General features: G+C 38.9%; 2 protein-coding genes across 13 annotated transcripts in view; both read right to left on the bottom strand.

Moving 5' to 3' along the window:
• Positions 1–395: 395 nt before the first annotated feature.
• Positions 396–21,611, bottom strand: jakmip3 (Janus kinase and microtubule interacting protein 3). Of its 8 annotated transcripts, none has more exons than XM_067488832.1 (24): positions 21,279–21,611; positions 19,833–20,034; positions 19,514–19,756; positions 19,066–19,305; positions 17,314–17,331; positions 11,046–11,159; positions 9,321–9,467; positions 8,998–9,135; positions 8,231–8,266; positions 7,993–8,064; positions 7,777–7,881; positions 7,528–7,656; positions 7,348–7,431; positions 6,467–6,529; positions 5,792–5,890; positions 5,599–5,697; positions 5,439–5,498; positions 4,932–4,997; positions 3,565–3,633; positions 3,167–3,244; positions 2,793–3,026; positions 2,642–2,707; positions 2,445–2,504; positions 396–2,308 (listed from the first exon to the last, which is right to left on the bottom strand). In XM_067488832.1, exons 2-23 carry the CDS (start codon positions 19,965–19,967, stop codon positions 2,454–2,456), a joined length of 2,346 nt encoding a protein of 781 aa, XP_067344933.1. In that variant the 5' UTR covers positions 19,968–20,034; positions 21,279–21,611; the 3' UTR covers positions 396–2,308; positions 2,445–2,453. The 8 variants fall into 8 exon arrangements, with proteins under 8 accessions (XP_067344933.1, XP_067344930.1, XP_067344931.1 ...); XM_067488829.1 differs by lacking the exon at positions 17,314–17,331 and adding an exon at positions 16,641–16,841; XM_067488830.1 differs by lacking the exon at positions 17,314–17,331 and adding an exon at positions 16,641–16,841 and having other exon boundaries at positions 5,445–5,498.
• Positions 21,612–23,282: 1,671 nt separating this feature from the next.
• The window catches only part of tcerg1l (transcription elongation regulator 1 like), a 35,731-nt gene continuing 33,491 nt past the window's right edge, over positions 23,283–25,522 (bottom strand). For 3 of the 5 annotated variants that reach the window (XM_067488879.1, XM_067488878.1, XM_067488880.1), the window contains one exon: positions 23,287–25,148. In XM_067488879.1, coding sequence (XP_067344980.1) covers positions 24,992–25,148 — 157 coding nt within the window. In that variant the 3' untranslated portion in view covers positions 23,287–24,991. Of the gene's footprint in view, positions 25,149–25,522 lie in introns of all 5 variants that reach the window. The other 2 variants (XM_067488881.1, XM_067488882.1) reach the window with 1 other exon arrangement.

Raw genomic sequence — 25,522 nt, 5'->3', positions numbered from 1 at the left:
TAGTAAGTATACTTAATGTTAATGTCTTCATGTTTTTTAATGTGTGAAAGTAGAGGAGGGGTTTGTTGTTTTGTTTTGCTGTGCTGTGTTCCGGTGTTTGTGAATTGTTTGATGCACATTCAAATTTTGGGGGGCTTGTTCTCTGTCAGGCTGAAGAAGTGGTTCACTTTTGAAATTATTTTGAGGCGGACTTTGTTGTTTAATAGCAAAAGTGCTTAGGGCTACAGAGGGGTTGGAAATTCTGTTTGCCTTGAAGATGTAATAGTTGGTCAGTGGATGTGGATTCTTAACATAACTCCTGGCCCTGGGCACAGTTTGTCTCAAATGAGCCAGATGAAATATTGATACTGTGAAAAGATGAAACAAAGTTACAGTGTGTGAAAAAGTGCAAATGATCAGCATTGTCTCCATTCTTTAATCACATCAAACTGCATGTTCTTCAGATGTTGGCTGAGTTTAGATTCACAGCAGAGATAGAAAAATATCATCTGGAATAATAAAAGTACAGCAGCAGGATACAATCCATTCTGAGGTTTCAACACATGACAATTAACGGACAAAGCTTTTGAAATCTTTATCCTCTGCCACTGAAGAGAATCAGTTAAACATTTAAAATAAAAACGCAGACTTTGACAGCATGACCAAATTAAATTCAAAGAGCAAAATACAAGAAGGTGACATGGAATAAAATAACATTTTAAATCACATTTTAAATATCTAAACTACGAAATGTTTTAAAAACAAGAATATATCAACTGATTGTCTTCAGTAACAGAACAAAATATGCATAATTTAATCTAGTTTTGATAAATTATTTAATATATTTTTTTCTTATGAAATTATCTTTCATTTGTCAGTCACGTGTGAAGGCTGAAGTTGTACTTCCTTCTATCAATTGGAACTCTGCAGGATCTTTCAATAAAATCATGTGAGCCTTATTTCTGGGTTGCTATCAGGTCTAAACTCTGCAACATATTCAATATTAAATCACATGCTTTAATGTGTTTTGTCACACCTCTGATGTGCTGTCCATTGTTTAGTTTTTTGTGTAGAGATGATACAAACAGACTGAAACTATGTGGTGGTTAAACCTTAGATCCACAAAGACCAGTCTCCTATGCGCAGCTGGAACACACAAATCTGAATAGAAACCACCTGGCATCAACCGACTATGTTAAATGTATGAATTCAGCTAGATTGGCACTGGTGAACTTGTTGAACCAGAGCTGACAAACGTCCAACAAGCTGAGACCAACTAAACACTGAAGTTTAGCACCACTTTGGTCCAGCAAACCTGCTGAGACCAGTTTTTTGGGTTCTATCCCACAATGTCCTGGTAAAGAGTCATTAGCAGGAAGTTAGCTTGTTGTTTTAGGTTTTCACATCCCCTTTTCAGTATCAGCAGAGTGGGTACAGAGAATGACACTATTGCCATTGCACTTGTTAAGGACAGTTTCTTTTGAACAATCGGCAGACCATGGAAGCTACAAATAGTTCCAAAGACAGGGAGCTAACAGCCTTGGCACTCGTCAATTGTGTGTCTAAACTGAATTTTCTAAGGCAATAAGTTGAAATCAGCTAGGTTATGGTATTTGGTTTAATTTTTACTAAGCAACAGCTATTACAGGATATTTGACAGCATCTGAACTACAGTCCAGCAAATTAGATTTAAAAGGTGTAACATTAAGTTACTTATCTACCCAACATATATGAAAACAAACTGAATGTTTTTTTTAAATAGGAGGAATAATGCTTTTCCCCAAAGTCTTTAAAATTATTTGTTAAATATTTTAGCAACTGTATGATGATATTTTATAGAACTAAAATGAAAGTTTATATAACTTAATAATTTCCAACTACAAATATTTATAATGGATATAAAAAATATTTCAATCATTGGTTTATAATACATAGAATTAGTTTGCAAGGCTGTACAAATCATCAAAAGTTGTCATTTGCTGCTAAATCCTCTTTTTCTCAATTAAAAAAAATCTGTATCACCCTCTTGGAACTATTAGAAGCTACATAAGTCATATGAACCGCAATCTTTTTTAACTCCTCACTGTTGCAACTCTTCTACCTCTTTGGCTATGGGTCTCAGAGGCATCACAGCAAAATTCTGGGATGTTGCAAGTCTGGGCTGTCAACAGCTGGGCACTGCTCTGATAAGCTGACAGTAGTTGAAGGCTGGTCAAAGGGGCAGTCAAGCCGACATGCTGCTGGTTCCAAACCCTGAATTCTTCTCTCACATCTGATGCAGACTGGTCTGGACCCAAGCTCACCTTGCTGACTGTTCACCTTATGGACTCTGGACAGAAAATAATACAATGCTGCTGTGATTTGATATGAAAACAACTAAACAACTAAAAGTTTTATTTTGCACTACAGTATTTTCAGTTTTAGAAGACAGGCTAAATTCTATCTGGGGTAACGTGGTTACTCACCAGTTGCTGCTAGGACCAGAGGATAAAGGCCAATGAGAAGAATAGAAAAAGAAATAAAAACTAAAAGAAAACAAAGAAAATAGTAGACAGTTACAGGAAGCAGAATTTTCATTTAACATTACATGGGGGGATTAAATAACTGTTAAAAGCTGGACTTTAATTCAAAACCAGACTTTTTTTCTAGTATTCGAACATACCTTCTCCTCTAGCTCTTTAATTTGTCGTTTCTGAGCTTCTATAAACTCCTCCAGCTCCTTGTTCCTCTAGAGGAGCACAAAGTCAAGGCACTAAATCAGTTAGTGCTTCAGCTGTTGTTCAGAGGTTCACCTGTGTTATGTGTATGTTTACCTGCTGTGTGAGCTGCACCAGGTCCATCCTCTCTCGGAGGATCTGGGCATCTCTTTCTCTTAGCTCACACATGACAGCTCGTTTCCACTGGTCCATGGCTCTCCTTAGCCCCTCTTTCTCCTCCTCAGTCAGAGTTTCTGACAGACGACCCACCTCCGCCTTGAATCCCTCCATGCTGGATTCCTCCTCCTGCTTTAGAGTCTCAAACAACATGGCCTCTAGCTCCAAGATCCTCTGCATCAAGGACAGACATTTTCTAATAATATGTTTGGCTTTTGAGTGTAAAAATGCAAACAGAACTGTAGCTCACAGTGAATGTTGTATCTGTTTTTCTGCAGGTGGTTGTGTTCATTGCTTTAGCAGATCATGCTGACCTTATGAGCCTGATCCATTGACTGCTTCCTGTAATCCAGCTCTTCATCCAGGTAACCCTTCTGTTTAATGAAAAGCTCCTAGAAAACAACCACCAGAAGTCAGTGTTTGGTCCGGAGTGTCTGCTACTGGTCCAAAGTGAATCTGAAACACCTATTCAGGCGAAGTCAAGACGACAAACGGCATCTTTCAATGACCTCCTGCTTCTTCGGGGTTGTTTTAATAAAAACTGTTGCAAGTGGAGCTCATCATGCAGTTTAGGGAGAATGTTTTTTTTCAAATCTGTCTGGACTCCTTGATACTCCTTTGTTACATTCCCGTTGTCTTTACTGTCACTGATATGGCATAACCCCCAGTAATTGCAAATATTGTTGTAATTATCTTTTTAATACATTTTTACCTTCTCAGTCTCAATATCCAACATCTTCTGTTGCACAGCTGACTTTGTCACTTCGATGGACTCCAACCACTGATCAGACAGACAGGTGAGAGAAAGTAACAGGTAGACAGAGGTGACATCACTCATGTCTCATTGTTGGCCATAACATCATATACAGTTGCACTCAAAATTATATATTATCCCCATTGAAAAAAGGTGTATTGGCAACATTTACAAATCAACAGAAAATGCAACTTTTAATGTTTAATGGAGTCTTAAAATTATTCAACCCCCTGAATAGAGACCCTAGTAAAAGCACACATTTGCAAGCACACCTTATGCCCTCTGTGTGCTTGAGACAGAACACATCAAATTTCCGAGCTTTCTAGTTTGTAGAGTGTCATGTTTGGTGACATGTTGGAAATATGGCAAATATATGAAAATAATTGTCAGATAGCTAGTGAAGGCACTGAATGTTCTTGGAGACACTGTTGGAAATGTGGAACAGTGGCTACACTACCTGGATGTGGCAAAAATAAAAACTAATGAAAGGCTGCAACCAGATTTCTAAAAAGACAGTTGGAGAAAAAGACCTCAAATGACTAAAGGAGACCTAAAACAGGACTTGGTGTGTACAGGAACTAAGGTTTCAGTTCACAGTCAGGTGCATACGTTTAATTAATTTGAATAATTTATTTTTTTTTTAAATAAAAGTGGGTATGTTACAGTCTCTGGTTAGCATAAGGAGCCCCCAGGGTCAAAGATTAGCACAGGAATCTAGTTTGCGATGTTTTTGGGATTTAATTAAAAATCCTTTGCTGTGTGGTGAAAGGGCAAACCAGACACCTTTTATTGGCAGAGTGCAGGGGTGGGAAGGATTGTAGACCTGGATAACGGAGTTTAGTCAGGCAGGTGCTGTTGAATTGACCAGTCTGTGGGCGAGCGTCTTAGCTTTGAACTTGATGTAGGCAGCTATTAGAAGCCAGTGCAGAGATCTGAACAGTGGTGTGATGTGTGTCCATTTTTTGGCAAAAATGAGACATGCTGCTGCATTTAGCATTTAGAAGTGGGTTTATCTGGATCTGCTTAAATGAGGTGGGGAAGGTGCCTGTTGTGATACATATGTGTTGGTGCAGCTGCTTGAAAGAGATTGGAGGGGATGGGATCCAGAGAACAGGTCTACCATCTGTTCTGATGGTTAGAGAGGAGATGGGTGGATGTGTTGGCCTCGGTCAAAGTGAAAAACGAGGAGAGTGATCAGCCTAAGACACATACATGTGATTCCTTTTCCTTCCAGGTGCTTTTATTCCTTTCTTCCTGACTCAGACATTTTGCTGCATTACCATTATGCTTATAAGCCATCTAACAAGGTCAAATGTGTACGTTACCTTCTCTGCCAGGGTGAGCACTGTCCTGGCATGAATCACCACCACCTGCTCCTCATTAGACAGATTCTACATGACAACATAAAACTTATATGTAAATATGACAATAATGTGACAGTGACATGTAAAAGTTCAGAACATTAATGCCACAAAGAATGTAAACAACATGTCACATACCATAAATGCTGTAGCTTTTCAGTTGTTTTACTTCTGATCAAAATGTTAATTATTTTTATTAGCTGTTTGCTAAGTCAATACGTTAAAATAAAATTAGTTAATCAGCCAGATATAAAAACATTAACTACATTTACCACATGTTTACTGCAGGTTAAACATGTTAACACCTGAGCACAGACTGATGTTACAGATGGATTCACTGCACCGTCACACAGTTAAATCCAGATCATGTTTTTTAAGGAAGCTGCTGTAAATTCAGGAACATATAAGTTTTGTGGATCTGATGATTGGGATCAGGTAGAAACAAATACAAACTAAAGAAATTCAACATACACTTACGGCGTTATCTCCTAGGATGTCAAGCTTCTTCATCAGCTCACTGATCACAATGTCCTGACAGATGGTCACATAAACACATATTACACAGGTGTGTTTGCAGGTGTCCTTGGGTGGTTAAGGTGGGTGCGCAGAATTATATTTAGGTGTTACTCACTGTGACTCCCTCTGCCTCGCAGTAGATCTGCAGAGGACTGAGGCCTTCTGGGAAATGGAGTTGTTGAAAGTTAATGGCAGGTGACCTTCTTTCTCTCTCCTGAACAGGAAACAGCATTTAAATAGAAACAAACTTGCTGTTGTTGATGCCAGAGTGTCTGTTTTAACCTGTTGTTGTGTCTGAGTGTTTTTACCTCAAGCTCTAAGATCCTGAACTCTAGAAGCTCATTCTGGTCTTTGATGTCCTGGATGTCATTTCTTAGTCGCAGCTCTTCAATTTCCATCCGCCTCAGCTGGAGAAATAATCACAGACACGTAAAAACATATAAAATTAGAAAAACACAAAAAACCTCACAATAACCCAACGGACAACAGTCCTATCAAGTTAGATTCAGTATATAACAGGGATTTTTTAAGTCACCCATCCCAAACACAGAACCAAGGTTGTTCAAACTTGGTTTGAAGAAAAAGGTTGTCCACATTAACAGTAACTGAATTCTCTGATCAGCTCCAGTTTGCAGATGTTTATTCTAGATGGCCCTCAGTGATAATGAGGTGATAAGGAAACTTATCTGTTTTCAAACAATGATTGATCAGCTCTAGGCTCCGTCAGGATTCAGTGTTTTGAACTGGGGGCAGCAGCTGAGTAACTTCTGTTCCATAAATTGGTACAAATTGCAAATAAACACAGTGCTCTGCAGCTTAATACTGGGATGTACTTTCCTAAATATTAATGCAGTTTCTTTTCAGGCAATACAGTGCCTGGGATGTCAGATCCTGTCTTCAGTTTCTGGGGTTTATGTGGTAACACAGTGAGTAAACCTGAACAGTCGTTTTTTTTCAGCATTAAATACAAATGTGTGAATTACCTTCTCCATCAGCTCCTGATTCCTCTGATACAGTGCCTGCTTCTCCTCTACCCACTTCACATCCTGAGAGACAGAAAGGCAGACAGAAACAGAGAGAGGCAGAAACACAGAGCCAGTTCAAAACCAAATAGTATTTTCAGGTCTGACTCTAACTGCTCTATGTTCCACATTCTATGTCATAGAAGTTAGAAGTGCTCAGTCATGTTCCACAGAGAACCAACAGCCTATCAACTGAGCCTCTATTTATCCAGCATCTCACATCAGGAAATCTCTCCTAACTGCCCAAAGATTTTCAGACTTTCAGGACTAGAACTTGAAGGCAAATAAGTACAGTCCTAACTGAACATATGTCTCCTGTGTCTATCAGCATGTCTCCACTGGTTAGGATCTGTCAGGAGACTGTGTTGAGACTTAGACATGAGCAGATTCTGCTGGAGAAGACACGCCAGACATCCGAGCATAGAGATTCCTACAAGTGATTCTGAAATGCTGGATTACCTGGTGATGTCACTGCTAAGCCCCTTCTTCTACCTGTTTAAAGGGTGGAGTTTCTTCTAAATGGTTGAGGTCCAAAAATGAACGGTGATAGCTTATTGTAATTTGGTTGAAGTTTCCACCACATTTCTGTTCACAGCACAGTAATTCAGTGTTCATGTTCTGGTTTGGTTGGGCTCTTTATGGAGCATAACCATTCTATGTTCTACCGTTTGTTCTGCCTCTGTCTCTCCTCCTTTGATCAGCATGAAGAGCTGTCCTCCAGGTGTCTACCCTGGAACCAATCAGAATGCAGACAGTATTCTCACTTGGTCTATGGAATGGACCAATCATATCACCTCTCTCTGTCTGTCATCATACAGTGTTACTGAACAGAGCTGTGTTACCAGTCCTTGTTGTTTCAGTGCCGACTCCAGATCTGTGACTCTGCTTTGATATCGGCCGATTTCAGTCAACAGCTGCTCTCTGGTCTAAAACACAGATAACAGAACCAGCAACCGCATGGTGCAATCCTTCATGACAAAGAACATACAGTGTGTTGGTGCCTTGTTCAGAGGTCCAGTCACCTTGATCTCCTTCTCTGCGTCATAGTTTCCGCCACTTGTCTCTGCCAGTAGAGCATAAGCTCTCTGCAGTGCCTGATACTCCTGAGTCAGTTGACGATAACGGAGCTCCGCCTCTTCACGAACACACATCTGACACACACAAACAGTCAGACAACCAGTTAGATGATTTAGTATCAAAACCAATGTGTGAAGTCTGCAGCTGGGTTTTGGTTGTGATGAGTGATCAGAACAAGTCTACAAGTGTGTTACCTCCTCTGGTTCAGTATCTGGAGTTCTGTCTGTGTGAAAAGACAAAGATGATCCATCAGAGTCCACAGACCCTTCTTCGTCATAACCATAAAACGTCTCTATCACCTGCACAGACACACAGCAATTAAGACATTAACACTGCCCCATCTTGCACTTATAATGACATAGTAGTACTATGTGTAACATTTTGATAATGTTTGACAGAGACACACTCACTCTGCAAGCTCTGAAGGTTCGTTTCTTCCTCATTGAGTCCTGACGTCTGTACCTCAGTAACATGTCTCTTTCCTGCAGAGCAACACAACAACAGGAGCAGCAAATTATCAGGTTTGTTTCTTCTACAGTAGTTTTTCAGCACTGCGTCTCTAATGAAGCATGTCAAAAATCTTTTAATGACAGTACATGTACTGACAGTTGTAGTACTTGTTGTACTGACAGTGGAAGTAGTACTTACTATCACATTCTTCACATAACCAGCTGTCTCCAGAGCCTGAAAAACAAACACAGCTTTTCTTTGCATAATGTATAAACAAAAATCAAGGCACAACATTAATGTTTGTCCACTTGTCCAGAGCAAGTAACACAGCATGGTTAGCATCTACAATCTTTCATTTCAGGCAAACCAGATCATTTCTATGTCCTACTCCTGTTTACAAACTTCAAAATAACTTTAATAAAGGAAGCCATGCAATGTTCATCCTGCACAAACATCTCCAACAGCAGGTCTTTTCAGCTATCACCAGTGATTGATAAATCTGTCTGTGACTTGATGGTTCACATTGGTCACCTAGTAACACTGCTGTATAACAGCAGGAGAAATGAATGTTTTTACTTCACATAATCCAATGGGGATTTTCTTCAGGATTCAGGATCTTCACTGGATCCTGTAGTATCAACATTGTTATTGCAGGATCTATCTGTGATTCAAAATAGTGATCAGATTATTCAGTAGAGAAAAAGGTCATGAAAAACAGATTTTGTAATATTTGTAATATTTTTATGTTACTGTCATGGAAAAAGTTAACGTGCAAAGGATGACGAAAGTAATTTAGGGACTTTATGGTAAATGTTAAGAATAATACATATTTTGTGGAGTGGACCGTTTGTTCTTACTTAATTGCTGATTTATGCCATTGAGGGTAAAGTGTTTTTGCCATTTATGTTTCAACCTCCTCCAGATCCCAACAGTAGTAACAGTAGTACTAACAGTAGTGGTTGTACCTTGGAAAGGTCGTCAATGATGTTCTGCTGCTCCATCACCTGTAACCGTAGAAACTCAATTTCTCTCTCCTCCTGGCTGTAACCATGGTAACTAGTAGAGTGGCTACGGTCCAGGTCATTTAATGAACTTGGTCTCCTCTGTGGATGGCAACAAACACAGCTGTTATGATAGTAACCAGGGACAGATATTCAACCTCTCTGTCTTGTGTTTTGAATAAAAGGGAATCATTCTGGTTTAAATCAAAAGTGGAGCTGTGCTACTGGTTTGATCGGAGCAACTATTATTCAGATTGTGTCAGTGTATCGCCAGGGCCAGAGGTTACCATCTCCAAATTCTCCTGGGTGACAAAGCGGAGCTTGTTGTTGAGGCGATGCAGAGTCAGAGCCAGCTCCTCGTTCTTCCTGCTCAGGCGTTTGTTTTTGTCCAGGAGAGGAAGAAACTGACTCTCTGCCTCTCGCAGTCGCTTTAGCTGCAACAGACGACAACAAGACTTAAATATACAAAAATTGTAAAGAATACACACCACAAAGTGTTGTTTGATGGTTCAGACATAGTTTTATGGTTTAGGCACTTCTGGCGTGATATGAGTCAGATTGTCAAATATAGACACCGGACCTGAGAGTTGTTAATTTTATCTCATATAGTATAAGTATACTATCCAACAAATGCCTTGCCCTGGTCACCTAACAACATCCTTAAGTCAAGCCTTTTGTGATTTATTTTTTATTGTCCACAATGCATTGGGCAGCACTGAGCACAGAACACTCTTCTACACAGTGCACCTGTAAACATGGTTAATTGAAAGAGAAGCAATGCTGCTCATGCTATGAGGTAGTGCAGTGTTTACGATTCTACTGCCTTCTTAATATGTCCTTGTGAGATGACAGAGTAAAAAACATACAACATAGTTGCACTAAAGAGCCAATGCCAATATCATTAAAAGCACAGCCAGACTGATCCTGTCTCCACCTTTAAGTTATACATATAGCCATCTAGCCACAATTATGGCCAAAAATATTGGCACCCTTGCAATTCTGTCAGAAAATGCAGCCCATCTCTCAGAAGATTGTTCTAATTGCAAATGTTTTGGTATTCACAATGTTTTGTTTGCACTGGAACAACACAAAAAACAGAAGAAAAGTGAAATCTGATACTAACTCACACAAAACCCAAAACATGCACTGGACAGAATTATTGGTACCCTTAACTTAATATTTGGTAGCACCCCCTTTGGAAAACCTCTGTCCTCCAGGACGACCCGTTGTTCATTTCTGGGATTTCCAGAGTAGTCTTATACTAGGGATTTTTATTTCTCTTTCAGACATGGAGATTAGTGAGATCAGCCTTGCTTTTTAGCCTGTTTAGCTCCAGACTGATGCACAGGTCAGATCAGTGTTTGGCTTCAGCTCATCAAAAATAAGATATTGTTCACTAGTCCTGGATAACAAGTTTAAGTCGAGTCTCAAGCCTTTTTTGGATGAGTATCAAGTCTCTGTGTGTGACTTAGGAGCAACTCGAGTACAGGTCACAGACTCAAGTCCCCATCTCTGGGTTTGAAGGGTTAGGATAGTCTAAAAAACAGCACTGCAGGGGTCTTAGAGGACCAGTATTAAGATCCCCTGTTCTAAAGAAAGACTTGTATTAATAAACATGACAGGCATGTGGGCAGCACAGTGGTGGAGTGGTTGGTGCTGCTGCTTCACAGCTAGAAGGTCACTGGTTTGAATCCTGACCAGCTGCAGTCTGTCTGTGTGGAGTTTGCATGTTCTCTCTGTGCTTGTGTGGGTTTCCTCCAGTTTTGTCCCACAGTCCAAACACATGCATGTTAGGTTAATACTTTACCGTACTTTACCTTACCTTAAATCGTGACCCTAAATTGTCTGCAGGTGTGAATAGTTTATGTCTCTCTGTGGTGGCCATGAGAGAAATAAAAGACCTGTCCAGTGTGGACCCCACCTCTCACCCAGTGAAAGCTGGAATAGGCTGCACCCCCCCACAACCCTGAACAGGATAAGTTGTTTTAGTGGATGGATGTTTTGTGTGTTACCAGCTCATTGCGTTCCTCTGACAGCAGAGCGTTTCGATCCTCAAGTTTCCTGACGACAGCACTTAGCTCAGCGATTTTTAACTGAAATCTGCGGGTGTCCCGGTCCTCCTGAGACTGCATGCACAAAAAAACACACAAGCACAGAAACACACACACACACACAGGTCAGGTTCTTGCAGTCACCATCTGCTTCATGCAGTTTACTAACAGCAAATTACTGATTACGAGCTTCAGGATCTGATGTTTCCACACAGTTTCTACTTGTTATTTCTCAACATGTTGAAGCCATAATTTACTGAAGCTGACCAAGAAAGATAAGAAAGTGTTTCTTTACCAATTATCCAGCAGGGTCACAGGTTTCTGTTCTCAATAACATTAATAAGATTAAACATTAAAACATAGGATAAAGAGGCAGCAGCTCCTCACAATGACAAACAAGTCTGCAGCTCAGGATTAACATTCAGCTATAACCCCCCCATACCATTGCCAACTAAAGCCTGCATGTTAACTTCAAGTGACAGCTGCTGAGATGGGAAGACAACACTGCAGCTGCTGGTAACATATGCTGGTAACTTGACTGAAACAAGACAGTATAGTGAATAATGTGACCATAAAATTGATATGACTTGTAGAAGTAACATAGGAATAGTGATGTAAAATGATGTAATATGACAGCAAGATGCATGACTATTATATGAATAATGTGAAAGTAATGTATCAGTTACACATGACAATAATGTGACAGAAATACATCTGTCAGAGGCTGTGTGGGTCACTAAGGTAAAAAGGGATTAGCACCACAACCAACTCCTTTACTGACTGCCTCTCCCACCCACCTCTCTCACTGCTGGCCAGCTTCTTCACTTATAAGGTGGCAGCCATTATTTCATCATTCTCTTCACCAGATGGAGACATCCTGTTAACTTGATCTAACAGCCCATCTCTTACCTTGAAGCATCCTCTCTCCTTCTTTAAACCATCCACCTCTTCTCTGGATCCCATTCCTTCCACTTGCCTTCAACCACCTGCACCCTGCATGCCCAGATTACTCCACCACTATTCTGGCCCTCCATGTATGTACGGATGTTGTATTGATGTATGGGTGGATATGAATGTATGGATGTTCATTACTGTTTTTGTTTTGTTTTTGTGGCAACACCTTTTAAACAACCAATCTGCAATCAAATCTCTGATTTTTGGTCATTCTACAGAAACATCACTGCTGACGGTTGTGTAATCCCTGTGGTCTGCTAAAGATGTGGCTCAGTTTTCTGTCCTAATCCCAATCAATGATTCTGCAGCCTTTGACACTCTAAACCATTCTGCATTCTCTGAGTTCGGCATCTCTGGAACAACTCTAGCTTGGCTCAGGTCTTATGCATCAAGATGAACCTTCAAGGTATCTTGGCAGAGACACGTTTCTAACTTTTACAGCCTTCCCACTGGTGTACCACAAGGCTCAGTTTTCAGCCCTCTTCCTTTTTCCATCTGTACTATATCCCTGGGTTCTATCATCCACCCCCATAGTTTTTCCTATCGTTACTATGCAGCAGACATACAGCTCCTTCTGTCCTTTCCACCAGATGACACACCTGTCTCATCACACATTTGTGCCTGTCTCCCTGACAGACCTGTCTCTGCTTGAATGACAAAAGAACATTTTCAACTCATTCTCTCCAAGACAGAAATTTTACTCTTTCACGGCCAAAACTTGAATACAAAACAGCATGGTGTCTTCATAACCGTAACATGTGATGATAACATGATGGTTACCTGTTATGTCATAGTAATTTATAGAATCTGCCGTTACCAACAGACAAAATGCAGCTTTTATGGATTCTAATTTTTCACCCAGGGAATATTATTATTTTGTTGAATGTTATGATCTTAACCACACTGCTCTTTGCCCCATAGAGACTATGTCTGCTCCACGACCACCTAAACTTTTTAAACCAAAAATTAACACAAGGGGAGTTAATCATAAAAATCTAATACAAGTTAAGACTACTGCTCATACTGAACCAAAACCCAAAACTTTCAAATGAGGATTATTAAATATCAGATCTCTCTCTTCTAAATCTCTGTTAGTAAATGACTTGATAAATGATCATCAAATTGATTTATTTTGTCTCACTGAAACCTGGTTGCAGCAGGAAGAATATGTCAGTTTAAATGAGTCAACCCCCCAAGTCATATTAATTATCATGTTCCTTGATGCACAGGCCGAGGTGGAGGAGTAGCAGCAATATTTCCCTCTAGCTTATCAATAATTCCTAGACCTAAACATAGTTATAACTCATTTGAGAGTCTTACTCTTAGCCTTTCACATGCAAACTGGAAAACTCAAAAACCACTATTATTTGTTATCGTGTACCGTCCTCCAGTCCCTTATTCAGAGTTTTTGATAGAATTTTCTGATTTTCTATCGGATTTAGTGCTTAATACAGATAAAGTCATTATAGTGGGTGACTTTAACATTCATGTAGATGCTGACAGTAACTGCCTGAGCATTGTGTTTAATTCATTACTAGATTCAATTGGTTTTCCCCAAAATGTAACTAAACCCACTCACTGTTTTAGTCACACCTTGGACCTTGTACTTACATATGGCATTGAAACTGATAATTTAATAGTATTTCCTCATAATTCTCTTCTGTCTGACCATTTTCTAATAACGTTTGAATTTACAATAATGGACTATACAGCAGTTAGGAAAAAATTCCACTACAGCAGATGTTTATCTGAAAATGCTGTGAATACATTAAAAGAAATTATTTCTTCATATTTTTCACCACTATGTGTCAATACTATGGTGAGTAGCCATCTTTCTCTTGTACAAATTGATTACTTAGTTGACGATTCTCCAGCCTCACTGCGTATGATACTAGATACAGTTGCCCCTCTGAAAAAGAAGGCAGTGAATCAGAGGAGCCGACCTCCATGGTACAATTCACAAATGCACAGCTTAAAGCAGGCGTCACAAAAGTTAGACAGGAAGTGGCGTTCCACTAATTTAGAAGAATCCCGGTTAGCCTGGAAAAACAGTTTAAAAATGTACAAAAAAGCTCTCCGTGATGCCAGAACAGCATATTATTCCACACTAATAGAGGAAAACAAGAACAACCCCCGGTTTCTGTTCAGCACTGTTGCCAGGCTGACTAAGAGCCATAGTTCTGTTGAGCCTAGTATACCCTTAACTTTGAGCAGCAATGACTTTATGACTTTCTTTACTAATAAAATTGTAGCCATGAGGGGAAAGATTCACCAGATCCTCCCTACAAATATTACAGATAGATCTTCATGTACAACAGCTCTAGAATCCTCAATAGGGCCCCAATCCATCTTAGACTGTTTTTCACCCATAGAGCTCACTGAGCTAAGTTCAACTATCGCCTCCTCAAAACTAACAACATGTCTTTTAGACCTTGTTCCAAGCAAATTGATTGAAGCAAAAAGATGTTCTACCTTTAATAGACACGTTCATATTAGATTTGATTAACCTATCTTTAGAAACTAGCTATGTACCAAAGGCCTATAAAGTTGCTGTAATCAAACCATTACTTAAAAAACCTTGTCTTGACCCAGGTGATTTAGCCAACTATACACCAATATCAAATCTCCCGTTTATTTCTAAAATCCTTGAAAAAGTAGTTGCAAAACAATTATGCGATCACCTTTACAGGAATAATTTGTATGAAGACTTTCAGTCAGGATTTAGAGCTCATCACAGTACAGAAACAGCACTGGTAAAAGTTTCCAATGATCTTCTCCTGGCTTCAGATAATGGACTTGTGTCCATACTTGTCTTACTAGACCTTAGTGCCGAATTTGACACCATTGACCAAAACATTTTATTACAGAGACTAGAACATGTATTTGGGATTAAAGGAACCACATTACATTGGTTTAAATCTTATCTGTCAGACAGATTCCAACTTGTTCATGTTAATGATGACTCTTCTTTATGCACCAAAGTTAGCTATGGAGTTACACAGGGCTCTGTGTTAGGACCAATACTTTTTAATCTGTATATGTCACCTTTAGGCAAAATTATTAGGAAACATTCCATAAACTTCCACTGCTATGCAGATGATACCCAGCTCTATTTATCTGTGAAACCAGAAGATACTAACCAATTAGTCAAACTTGAAGCATGTCTAAAAGACATAAAGACCTGGATGTCCTACAATTTCCTACTTCTAAATTCAGACAAAACTGAAATCATCCTTTTTGGGCCTAAAAACATGAGAAATATGCTGTCTAACAATATAGTTACTTTAGATGACATAACTTTGGCCTCCAGTACTGCGGTGAGGAACCTTGAAGTTATTTTTGACCAGGATTTGGCGTTTACGTCACATATAAGACAAATCTCTAGAACAGCCTTCTTCCACCTACGGAACATTGCTAAAATTAGAAGCATCTGGTCTCATAGTGATGCCGAAAAACTGGTCCATGCATTTGTTACTTCTAGGCTGGACTACTGTAATTCCCTACTTCTGGGGTGTCCTAACTCTCTAAAAAGCCTTCAATTAATCCAAAATGCTGAGTGCTGACTGGATTAGGAAAGAGAGATCATATTTCACCATCACTAGCTTCTCTTCATTGGCTTCCCATAAAATCTAGAATAGAGTTCAAAACCCTCCTCCTTACATACAAAGCTCTTAATGGTCAAGCTCCATCATATTTAAAAGATCTCATAGTTCTGTATCACCCGATTAGACCACTTCGATCCCAAAATACAGGCCTACTTGTGGTTCCCAGAGTTTGCAAAAGTAGGATGGGAGGCAGAGCCTTTAGCTATCAAGCTCCTCTCCTGTGGAACCAGCTTCCAATCCAAATTCGGGGAGCAGACACACTCTTTACTTTTAAGACTAGGCTTAAAACGTTCCTTTTTGATAAAGCTTATAGTTAAAACTGCTCACTCAACCTGAACTAGTTTTTCTCTATACATTTACTTGTCACCACTGTATGCCATTAATTCTGTGTCCTACAACCTGTGTCCTACAACAATGCTTTGTTGTTGCTTTTCTTGTTGTTTTGTTATTGCTTTTTGTTGTTGCTTTTCATTGCTCTTTTCTTTTCTTTCTCCACTTTCCACTCACCCCAACCGGTCAAGGCAGATGGCCGCCCACCCTGAGCCTGGTTATGCTGGAGGTTTCTCCCATTAAAGGGAGTTTTTCCTCTCCACTGTTGCCTAGGGCTTGCTCAAGGGGGATTTGTTGGGTTGCTTCTACATACTTGTGTAGTCTGGACTTTATTCTGTAAAGTGCCTTGAGATGACTTTGTTATAAATTGGCGCTATATAAATAAAGTTGAATTGAATTGAATTGAAAATTAGTTTATAGTAGTAATGGGGAGTAAGATGACATAATGAAAGTAACATAGCACCTGCCTGATGAAGTTGCAATTTGTAAAATGTTCATCAATTTAGATTCAATCTGCTTTTATTAGTAAGTTTCACCTATTAAAACATCCATCAGCTCATCACATGACCAGATGGATTGAAGGACACCTATGTGATGTCATATTTTTGATAATGTCACGATGGGATAAACAGTTAAGTTACAGCATGCATGAGGAGGTGGGGCTTACAAGGTGAGCTGCAGAGTTAGGGATGGGGTTAGGGGCATAGCCAACTGTGTTTAGTCCGGCTCTCTGTGCGTCTCTCAATGCTGCGATCTGCTGCTCAGCCGCCTGAGTCTGCAGCTGCAGGCGGTGAGCATGGCCAGCCTGCAGCCCCAGGGCTTTGTCCAAAACACTGACAGCTCTGTCCTTCAGCTTTATTTCATCCATCTGCACACAGACAGGTAGACAGACAGGTGAGAGACAAACATGTTAGAGTTGGGGTTCAACAAGTAGACAAACAGATAGGGGCCAGGGTTCGAGCATTGTTATTATTTTTTTTTTTTGTTAGTTTTTCAGGTGAGATTAAAAAAAATGTCCTAAACATAAAATGTAAGGTGGACATGAATCTGCAGCTCAGGTGGTGTGTTTTTTTGCAGTTTCAAAAACTACAGGTAAACTACAGACTACCTGAGCAACATCAGGAATCATGGGATGAGGGTTGATTGGGTTTTGGTGTTCCCATGTGGAATATACCAGCAGCTCAGTGTTAAGACTTTCCCAGTAATCTAGTGAAAACAGATAAGGTGCAGCTGTAAAACAATAGGAAGTCATCAGTCATGTCTTTCTCTTGCTGAACAAACTCACACAGGTCAACTACAATCTGAATCTTGACTACTTGTGTAAACCTATGTGCTGGTACCTGTGTATTAATGGCAAACTGTCCTCAGAGTGCAGTGGAAAGAAGCAGAATTTGAAAAATCTGTCAGTCAGCAGGTTAACGGCAGAATAACGATCTCATACACAATTTATTGTGCTGTACAAATGAAAAATAGAACTTTAACACTATTCTTTTTTTTTCTTTTTCCAGTTTCATCTGTTTGGTAAAAAAAATAAGTTCCCTTCTTCCACCAGTGTAGAAAAGTACTGATTGAAACTGTCACAAAGTTTCTGGAGCCATGAATCTGTGGAAACCCTACGAACTGTATTTTATAAAGTTATGAAATATTCTGAGTTCAGTTAGATCCCTCCTTTTGTTGAACATTCTGCAACTGTCACCTTGTTCAGGAGCCAAAGAGCAGCATATAGGGATAGGACATGAGGAAAGGAGGCCTCAGTTTCTTCTAGTGGCTTAACCTCATATCTCAACCGGTTTGGCTCAGGTTTGTTTAAACATGCAATATATCTCAAACACTGTGCCTTCATCAGTGACTGACATGTTTAACATGACATTGATTTTATTTTACATACAATATATTTATTTAATCTTTATTTATGCACGGTCTTCTCCTTTTGTTCTGCTGTTAAGATTTGCATCATCTAGGATCTGATGGATTGCTTTGTTAAGGTTATGTACGGTGATAACATTTGAATTATCTTAATGAGGAGATCAAAATTGTAGTTCTTCATTGTGTATTTTTTTTCGTTTATTGATTTTTGTTGTGCCAGTGACTTTGGGCCAGTTTATAACACATGCAAAAGTTCATTGTATGGCTTATTATGGAGCAGACAGAACACACAGCTCAGTCAGTAAATGCAGAGCGTGTTTATATTGTACCAGTCTCTGTTTGTGTCTTTTCTTTGTGCTGTAGTAGTCTCTGAATCTCACTCTCTTTGTTTTTTCATGTGTTTCTTGTTTGTTTTTTCACTTCATGTTCATTTAGTCATCACAACTTTCTGGGGGAGAGTTCAAAAACTGTTATTTGTCCCAAAAACAAACAGAAAAAACAAAAACTTAAAAAATCTATTGAAACTTCCCTTTAGATACAAGTAAAAAGTTTTTGTATTAACTTCTTAAATATTTTTACATAACTATGATTTACAGCTGAAGTAATAAATAAAATGTGAAACTATATAAAAAAAACTTCCATTGTATTTTTAAAGTTTATCAAAATTTTTCTTCCAAAATAATTTTTTTTAGTTTTTCTCTATTGTCATTAATCTTGAGCCTCAGAGTATCACATTCAGATGAATGAAATCTCTCTTTCTGTCCCTATTTATTACTGCAGCAGTACTTTGGTTCATGACAAATAACACAAAGAAGAGGAGAAAGGATATGAGATGATAATTGTTATCAGGGTCATTAGCTAAAGCATGAATTTTAAATACTTTAATTTAAAATCTTGTTTGTTCTTTCTAACAAGCCTTGATAAAATATAATTTCTTTTCATTTTGGAACTGTAATCAGTTCTTAATTTGAGATGTGAAATGTCTAAAATATAGTAGTATACTATATTTTTTAAAACTAAAATAAGTTAATGAAGTTGAAGAAATGACAATCATCATTTTGGTTTTATCAATAATTCTGCCTTCATTGGCAGTGTCCAGATTTATGATTCATTTTCATTAAAGTGGTAAAATTCTGGACTCCAGGACCACAAACATATCAACACTGTGACCAGGTATGTGCTGCTGGTTACATATCAGCTGTTGTGTGTGGGGCTGTGGCTCCTACCAAGCGGCGAATCTCCCTCTCACAGTCTCTCTTGGTCCTGTTCAGCTCCTCCTGGTGCTGGTGGTGAGCTGATCTGAGTTCGGCAGCTCGAGCCTGGCAAGCCTGTTGAGCTGAGCTCAGAGCCTCCTCAGCCCCCCTCTTCGCTCCTCGCAGCTCCTGCACCTCCTGCTGGAGGCGACAACGTTCCACCTCCCAACTTTTCCTTGCCTCCTCTATCTCTACCAGCAGGGCGCTCCTCACCTAAACAACAAGACTTACTGAGACAAACCATCCTCTATTACTCTAAGGATACCCACCATAATGTTGTTGGGCAGCACCCCCCACAAGCATGGGTATGTGTGGCTTCTGTTTTGGGGGCTGAGCAAACCACAGCAATGTAGCAGCATTACTGTGTGAGTGTAAGTAGATGGGGTGGTTGCGCAGACAGACAGACAGACAAGTGTTTCACCTTGTCAGTGGACCCGTCTCGCAGACTCTGGACAAGCCCATTCAGACGCTGAATCTCTCCATCTTTGATCTTGATGACCCTCATTAGCTCCATCTCATGCTGCCGTAGTAATGTCTCTCTGGTAACTGCCAGCTCCTTCTGCTTCTCCTCGTGGAGTTTGGTCTTCAGTTCTGTCACTGTGACAGTTGCGCGGTGGTGCTCGGCCTTCAGCTCCTGGCTCTTCTCTCTCTCCAGACGACTCACCTGAGGATGAAGAGCCCAGGTGAGCTGGGAAGCAACCGGCTCCTCTCAGGTGTTCTCTGGGGTTTGCTGTCCTTACCTTATTCTTCTCCTGTTGTAGTTCAATCTGTATCTCTGTCAGTTTGGCTCTCAGTTCCTCATTGGCTGATTGAAGGGTTGCCATGGCATCTGGTCTCTCACCCTTCCCCCGCCCTCCAACTCCTCTTTTTGACATCACCCCTTCCACCTGCAGAATCTGCCCCCCAGATAGCTGTCAATCTGAAGTTTGATGACATCCGCACCTGCGCACAGTTAAATACAGTGACATAACCACCTAAACAACCGATGGGAGTGCTTCAGCTCTAATATCTCTGTGGTAATACCCAGGATGGGTTTAGAAACAGTAAACATGACATTCCTCTCCTTCTCATTTTTTTAAAAAGTGGTGGACCATGTGGACTTCAAATAGTTCCAAACTAGTAGTTTGTAGTAGTAACTACTACTACAAACAAGAAAATACAGTGCTGTAGAGTTCTGCAACACATGTGGTGGCAACACATTTTTACAAAAAGCTGGGATTGTGACATTTGTTTTAATTGTTATTTTACTAGAATTATTATATAATATATAATAATATATAATATTTTCCAGCATCTGAACTGAAGGAATAAGAATAAGCTAGTTAACTAACAAACAGGGAACTTTTTTTGCATAAGGAATTCATAAAACAGTTTAATAAATATTTATAGCAGTGATATATTTTATGTAGAAAAACTAACATCGTATATGATTTTATAATTCATTACTTAAACATTTTAAACAATCAGCCAATGATTTACAATACTAAGAATTTGTTTGTAAGACTTTATAAGTCATCAAAAGTAGTCAACTGCTACTAAATCATTCTTTCTCCATAGAAACAAACTGGATGTGAATACTCCTCTTGGAACTATTCAAAGCTTAAAAATTGTGTAATATGTTGTTGTTTTTGACCCTTTGCTGTTTAAGTTTCATAGATAAAAAATTAAGTTGATGTTCAGTTTTAATCATAGTGTTCATGATTTAAACTATAAAAAATAAATATATACATTAGAAAATATTTACATATTTTACAAGATAAAACAAAGTGTTGAACTAAAAAACACAAAACTAAAACACAAAAATTCTAAAAACTGGACGGAATTTAAACATTTGTTTTAATTACAGCAAAAGCACAGTCAAAAATAATTAATGTTAATGCAATAAACTACAAATTTTAACATAAGACCAACACTGCTTTGAAGACATGGTTTTCCGTGGTGTCATCATCAGTAGTATTAGCAGTATCAGTATTAGTACATGCTGTAGTATCTGTATCCTTAGTACTTGCTCTGTAGCTTCCTGCAGTCTGAACACACATCCTGATTCAATTGAAACTGGTCACATGCAGCACACGTGAGCTGATGAAAGCATTATGAAAACATGACTGTTTCCATGGCAATAGAATCATACCAGCTGTCATCATCACATTTCTAAGTTAACACATGCACAAACATAAATTACTCACCGTCCAATAGGAACTCTCCAACACTGCATCTTTGTGTGTGTGTATGTGTTTGTCAGTGGGTTAGCTTTCTCATGTTAATAGCAGCTACCTTCACCGTAGCTCAGTCTGTTAATCACTGATCACTGTGTGTGTGTGTGTGTGTGTGTGTGTGTGTGTGTGTGTGTGTGCGCGCACATTAGCCTGCACCCCTCTAGATCTTTGTCTGTGTTTATCCGTGTGTTAGCAATTAGCAGTTAGCTTCTGTTTGTCGGTGCTGTTAGCATCTCTGCAGCCTCTGCTGCCGTCACCTCCTCCTCCTCCCAGCATCCCTCAGTATGACAGAGAGTTGCACCATCACAGCTCTGTCTCCCTCTGCTGCAGCCTCCTGATCATCACATGCCTGAGCTAACTGTGATCATAACTGACTCTCAATAATCCTATGTCTCTTTTCTTATCTGATACACAGTGACATTTATCAGCTTCTAATGAAACTGTGTTAATGACAGTAATGAAAAAAAAGGAGCCTTCTAACACCTCTGGTTTTAACTTGTCCAGACTAAACAAGCGTCTTCATCACTGTTTAGTCAAAGAGAAGAAGAGACCAACCACTCAGAGAGAAGAAAATGTGAGTAAAGACTACACAAACAGAAGAATTGTGATAGACAGGACAGGGTCTTAATGTGGCTGCAAAGAAAATTTTCTTTCCTTGTGTTGAGTTCCTTTCAGTTCAGTTGAGGGGAAGAGACGCCCCAGATTGAGAGAGGAAAGAAATGAATGTGAATGTGTGTGTTTGTGATAGCCCATAATTGTTTCCTCTGTTATAATATGAGGTTGCTATGGCAATAGCCAAAGAACAACAACTCGTGATTAGACATAGAGACGTGTCTGCACCTGTCTTCGTCATGTGACCATCAAAGTGACAGATCATCCAACAGGAAGTGTACCTGTCACCTGTTAACAATATGTGGTTGACTAAAAGTTTAGTTAAATTTATGAGGAGATTTTAGTTCTTTCACTTTAAACTGACTAGTTGGGAGTAACAGGTGTTTAACCTCTGTTGAGATGTTAACACCTAGAAGGATGTTGAGATCATGTACAGTGATGAGACACATGAGCTAAAGTTCCTGTTGGTAAAACATTTGTTTGTTGTAACGATGAGTCACAGTAATTTGACCTGTTATGGAATTAATCCCATTAAAATTTGTAACGGACACAAAATGCATGATTGATAAATGTTTAATTGTATGTGTGTGTGTGTTTGTGTGTGTGTGTGTGTGTGTGTGTGTGCGCGTGTATGTTTTTGATAATGTTGGACAGTGTTTGTCCTGGAACCTGAAAATGCCTGATGTACAGCAGAGATGGGGATTCGAGTCTACAACTTGGACTCGAGTCACACTTAAGGAAACACTTATTCTTTGTTACTGGCACTGAAAAACAATGCTGCGATGAAAATATTAATTATTGTTTTTTGGGTACAATATTGTTCTGCTTTAAACACTTCTAGTTCATATATTTTATAATTTATATATCACAGATGTCAAGGGGTGAGATGTGGGGTCCACCCTGGAAAGGTCTCCATTTTGTCTCAGGGCCAACACAGAGAGATATACACAGACAGACAAAGATTCACATTCTACAGGTAATTTAGAGACGCCAATGAACCTAACATGCATGCGTCTGGACTGTGGGAGGAAACAAACAACCTTCTAGCTGTGAGGTGGCAGCACTAAGCCACCGTGCTACTCACCTGCATTAGTGCTTGTGATGATAAAGTAAATTTTTGATAACAAGTTATCGCATTAACGTGACGAGCCCTAACATTTTGTGATAAGACATCAAGACGTTTTTTTGTAACTGAGCTATTTTTAAGTAAAAGTATTTTTATTAGGTAAAGGATGTAAATACTTCCTCCACTACTGGTGATAAAAAACATTTTTAATTCCTTTAAAGATGATTGTAAACAATAGCACAATATTAATCAATACCGTATACCATATTATGTGAAACCGTGATTCTGAGATAATGCTATGACAATCTCTTACTACTCCAACCCCAGTTAACTAGTTGCTTTTTAATTATAAATTTTACTTCATACTTGATGCTCTTTTGTAATTGATGCACAACACAGATGAACAGCATGTGTATTCTCTGTGCGCCTAACATCTTTTATTATACAGTTCTGAAGCTTAAAACAAGTAATCATTGCTGATACTCTAGTAGACAAAGGAATGATGATAATACAGTACATGCCTTGAATTTCTTAGATGGAGTGTAGCAGTCTAAGCGGTCTGTATGGCAGCAGATGATACAATGCTCATTACAATTACACAAGAGACAAGAGACTTGAGAGATCTCACTTGCAAAAAAGTGATTACATCTCTGATATATGAATACTTGTTAATTGACAATGTGACGTTGTTGGAAAATAACTTCATGGTGGTCACAAAATATGGTAGAATATTTTAGTCTTTTACTTTTTAATTGGTTAAAACATAATGAACAGAAGCCTAATTTCTACTGTTTTAGTTCATAAATAAAAATAAATACTTTTCACAGTTCTGTCTTTGGATTTAATGGAAAAAACTAATATTTTCTCTATCATGTATGAGTTTCAGTAAAGTAACATTTACAATAATCAAATATTCTCATATTAGAAACTTGAGTATAAATCATGACCACTGATATCGCAGCTGTGGTGGAGGGGAAGTACATCGTGAGTCCACTGTCCTACATGGAGCAATATACAGAACAATAACAACTCTTTTGTCATTTAGTTTAGACATAGTGTTTGTTTTTCATGTTTTCTGAGTGATTGCTTTAAATTTCAGGTCATTAAAATGATTCAAAGCCATAAGTTTTTGTATTAGTTTCATTTTAGCTTAAATATTAACCCTGAAGTAGCACAAGTGACACTTGAATCAGCATAGGCAGTGCAGACAGCTATTGTTGTATGACATGTCAACCTGCTTTATGTGTAGACCCTGCCTTATTCTAACGACTCTTATAAACGTAATACAGCTGGTTAATTCTCTTTGAGCAAGACTTTGTAGTTTGCCACAACGTCCATCAGAGGGTGCTCTATGATTGATCTGTAAACATCAATTAGCATCAAAATTGTTTTCAAATATAGTACAATGACCAACAAACAAGAAACCGTTTGTAACAGCAGCTGTTTAATCTACAACAATGACAAAATGAGGACACATAAGTCCAGGTGAGAAACCAGAACCCAGTGACATCACCCCCTTGTCCTATGCAGCCAGAAGATTTTAAAAGACCAGGACTTAGACGATGAACCAGTTCTGTAAAGGAGGATTCAGGTTTATGACACAACAGATACAACTGACAGATTCACTCACTGACCCAAACACACACCACAAAGGGAAAGGGAAAAGTGGCAGGACTAACACTCAATGGCTCAATGGACTGAGACACATAAACAAACATGGGTTTGTGCTGTGATTCATTTTTAAGTCCAGCTCAGTCCAGTTTAATGTAGTTTTTCTTTTTTAAATTTGGTTCCAGTCCTGGATCCAGTTCAGTTAGATTCAGTTTGTTATGTGATGCCAGTTTCTAGTTAAGACTTTTCCAGGAGATTCAGCAGTGTCTGAATCTAAAATGTAAAATAGGATCTACTTAGTGGCCATGGAAGATTTTGGAAGGTTTTTGGAGGTTCTGGATGAGTTCTACAAAGGTTCTGGATGGTTCTGTAAAGTGTGTAGATCTGTGTGTTCTCATCTCATCTTCCTGAGTCTGGCTCTGTTTTCCTTGTCGCGTTTCTTTAAGGATGAGATGTAATGGTTGAACAGGACTTCCTGTTCCTTCTTGCTGTTAAGGACACTGAACCTCTGGTCATTGCGGTAATGAGCACAGAACCCTTTAAAAGTGGAACTGTAGAGAAAAACAAATATAAATGTAAAAAACAGCTTTTCCTTATAAATTATTTGGATTCTAAGTGTCAAATTCTGAGTCGCTAATAGCAATTCTTGTTTATTGTATTCTGTGTCAATAATCATTTCATTCAACATTCAAACAGTAAAACACCAATAAACATACATGAAGAGAACATAAATGTAAATGGAAGGATGTCCACTGATTATGAAGGTTGGAGGTTTTTAATGTTGGCTTTTCTCTATTGTTATGTAATTGTGTTTGTGTTGTTTGAGTAAACTGTTAAAGAAAATGCAGACGACATTTAGCGCTAAGCATGAAACAGTAACATTCATGAAATGTACTAATTATATTAATAATGAGAAATGCTGAGA

The sequence above is a fragment of the Channa argus genome, chromosome 20 (genome assembly GCF_033026475.1).
Source record: "Channa argus isolate prfri chromosome 20, Channa argus male v1.0, whole genome shotgun sequence".
Taxonomy (NCBI): Eukaryota; Metazoa; Chordata; class Actinopteri; order Anabantiformes; family Channidae; genus Channa; species Channa argus.
This window is presented reverse-complemented; position numbering and strand designations above follow the sequence as displayed.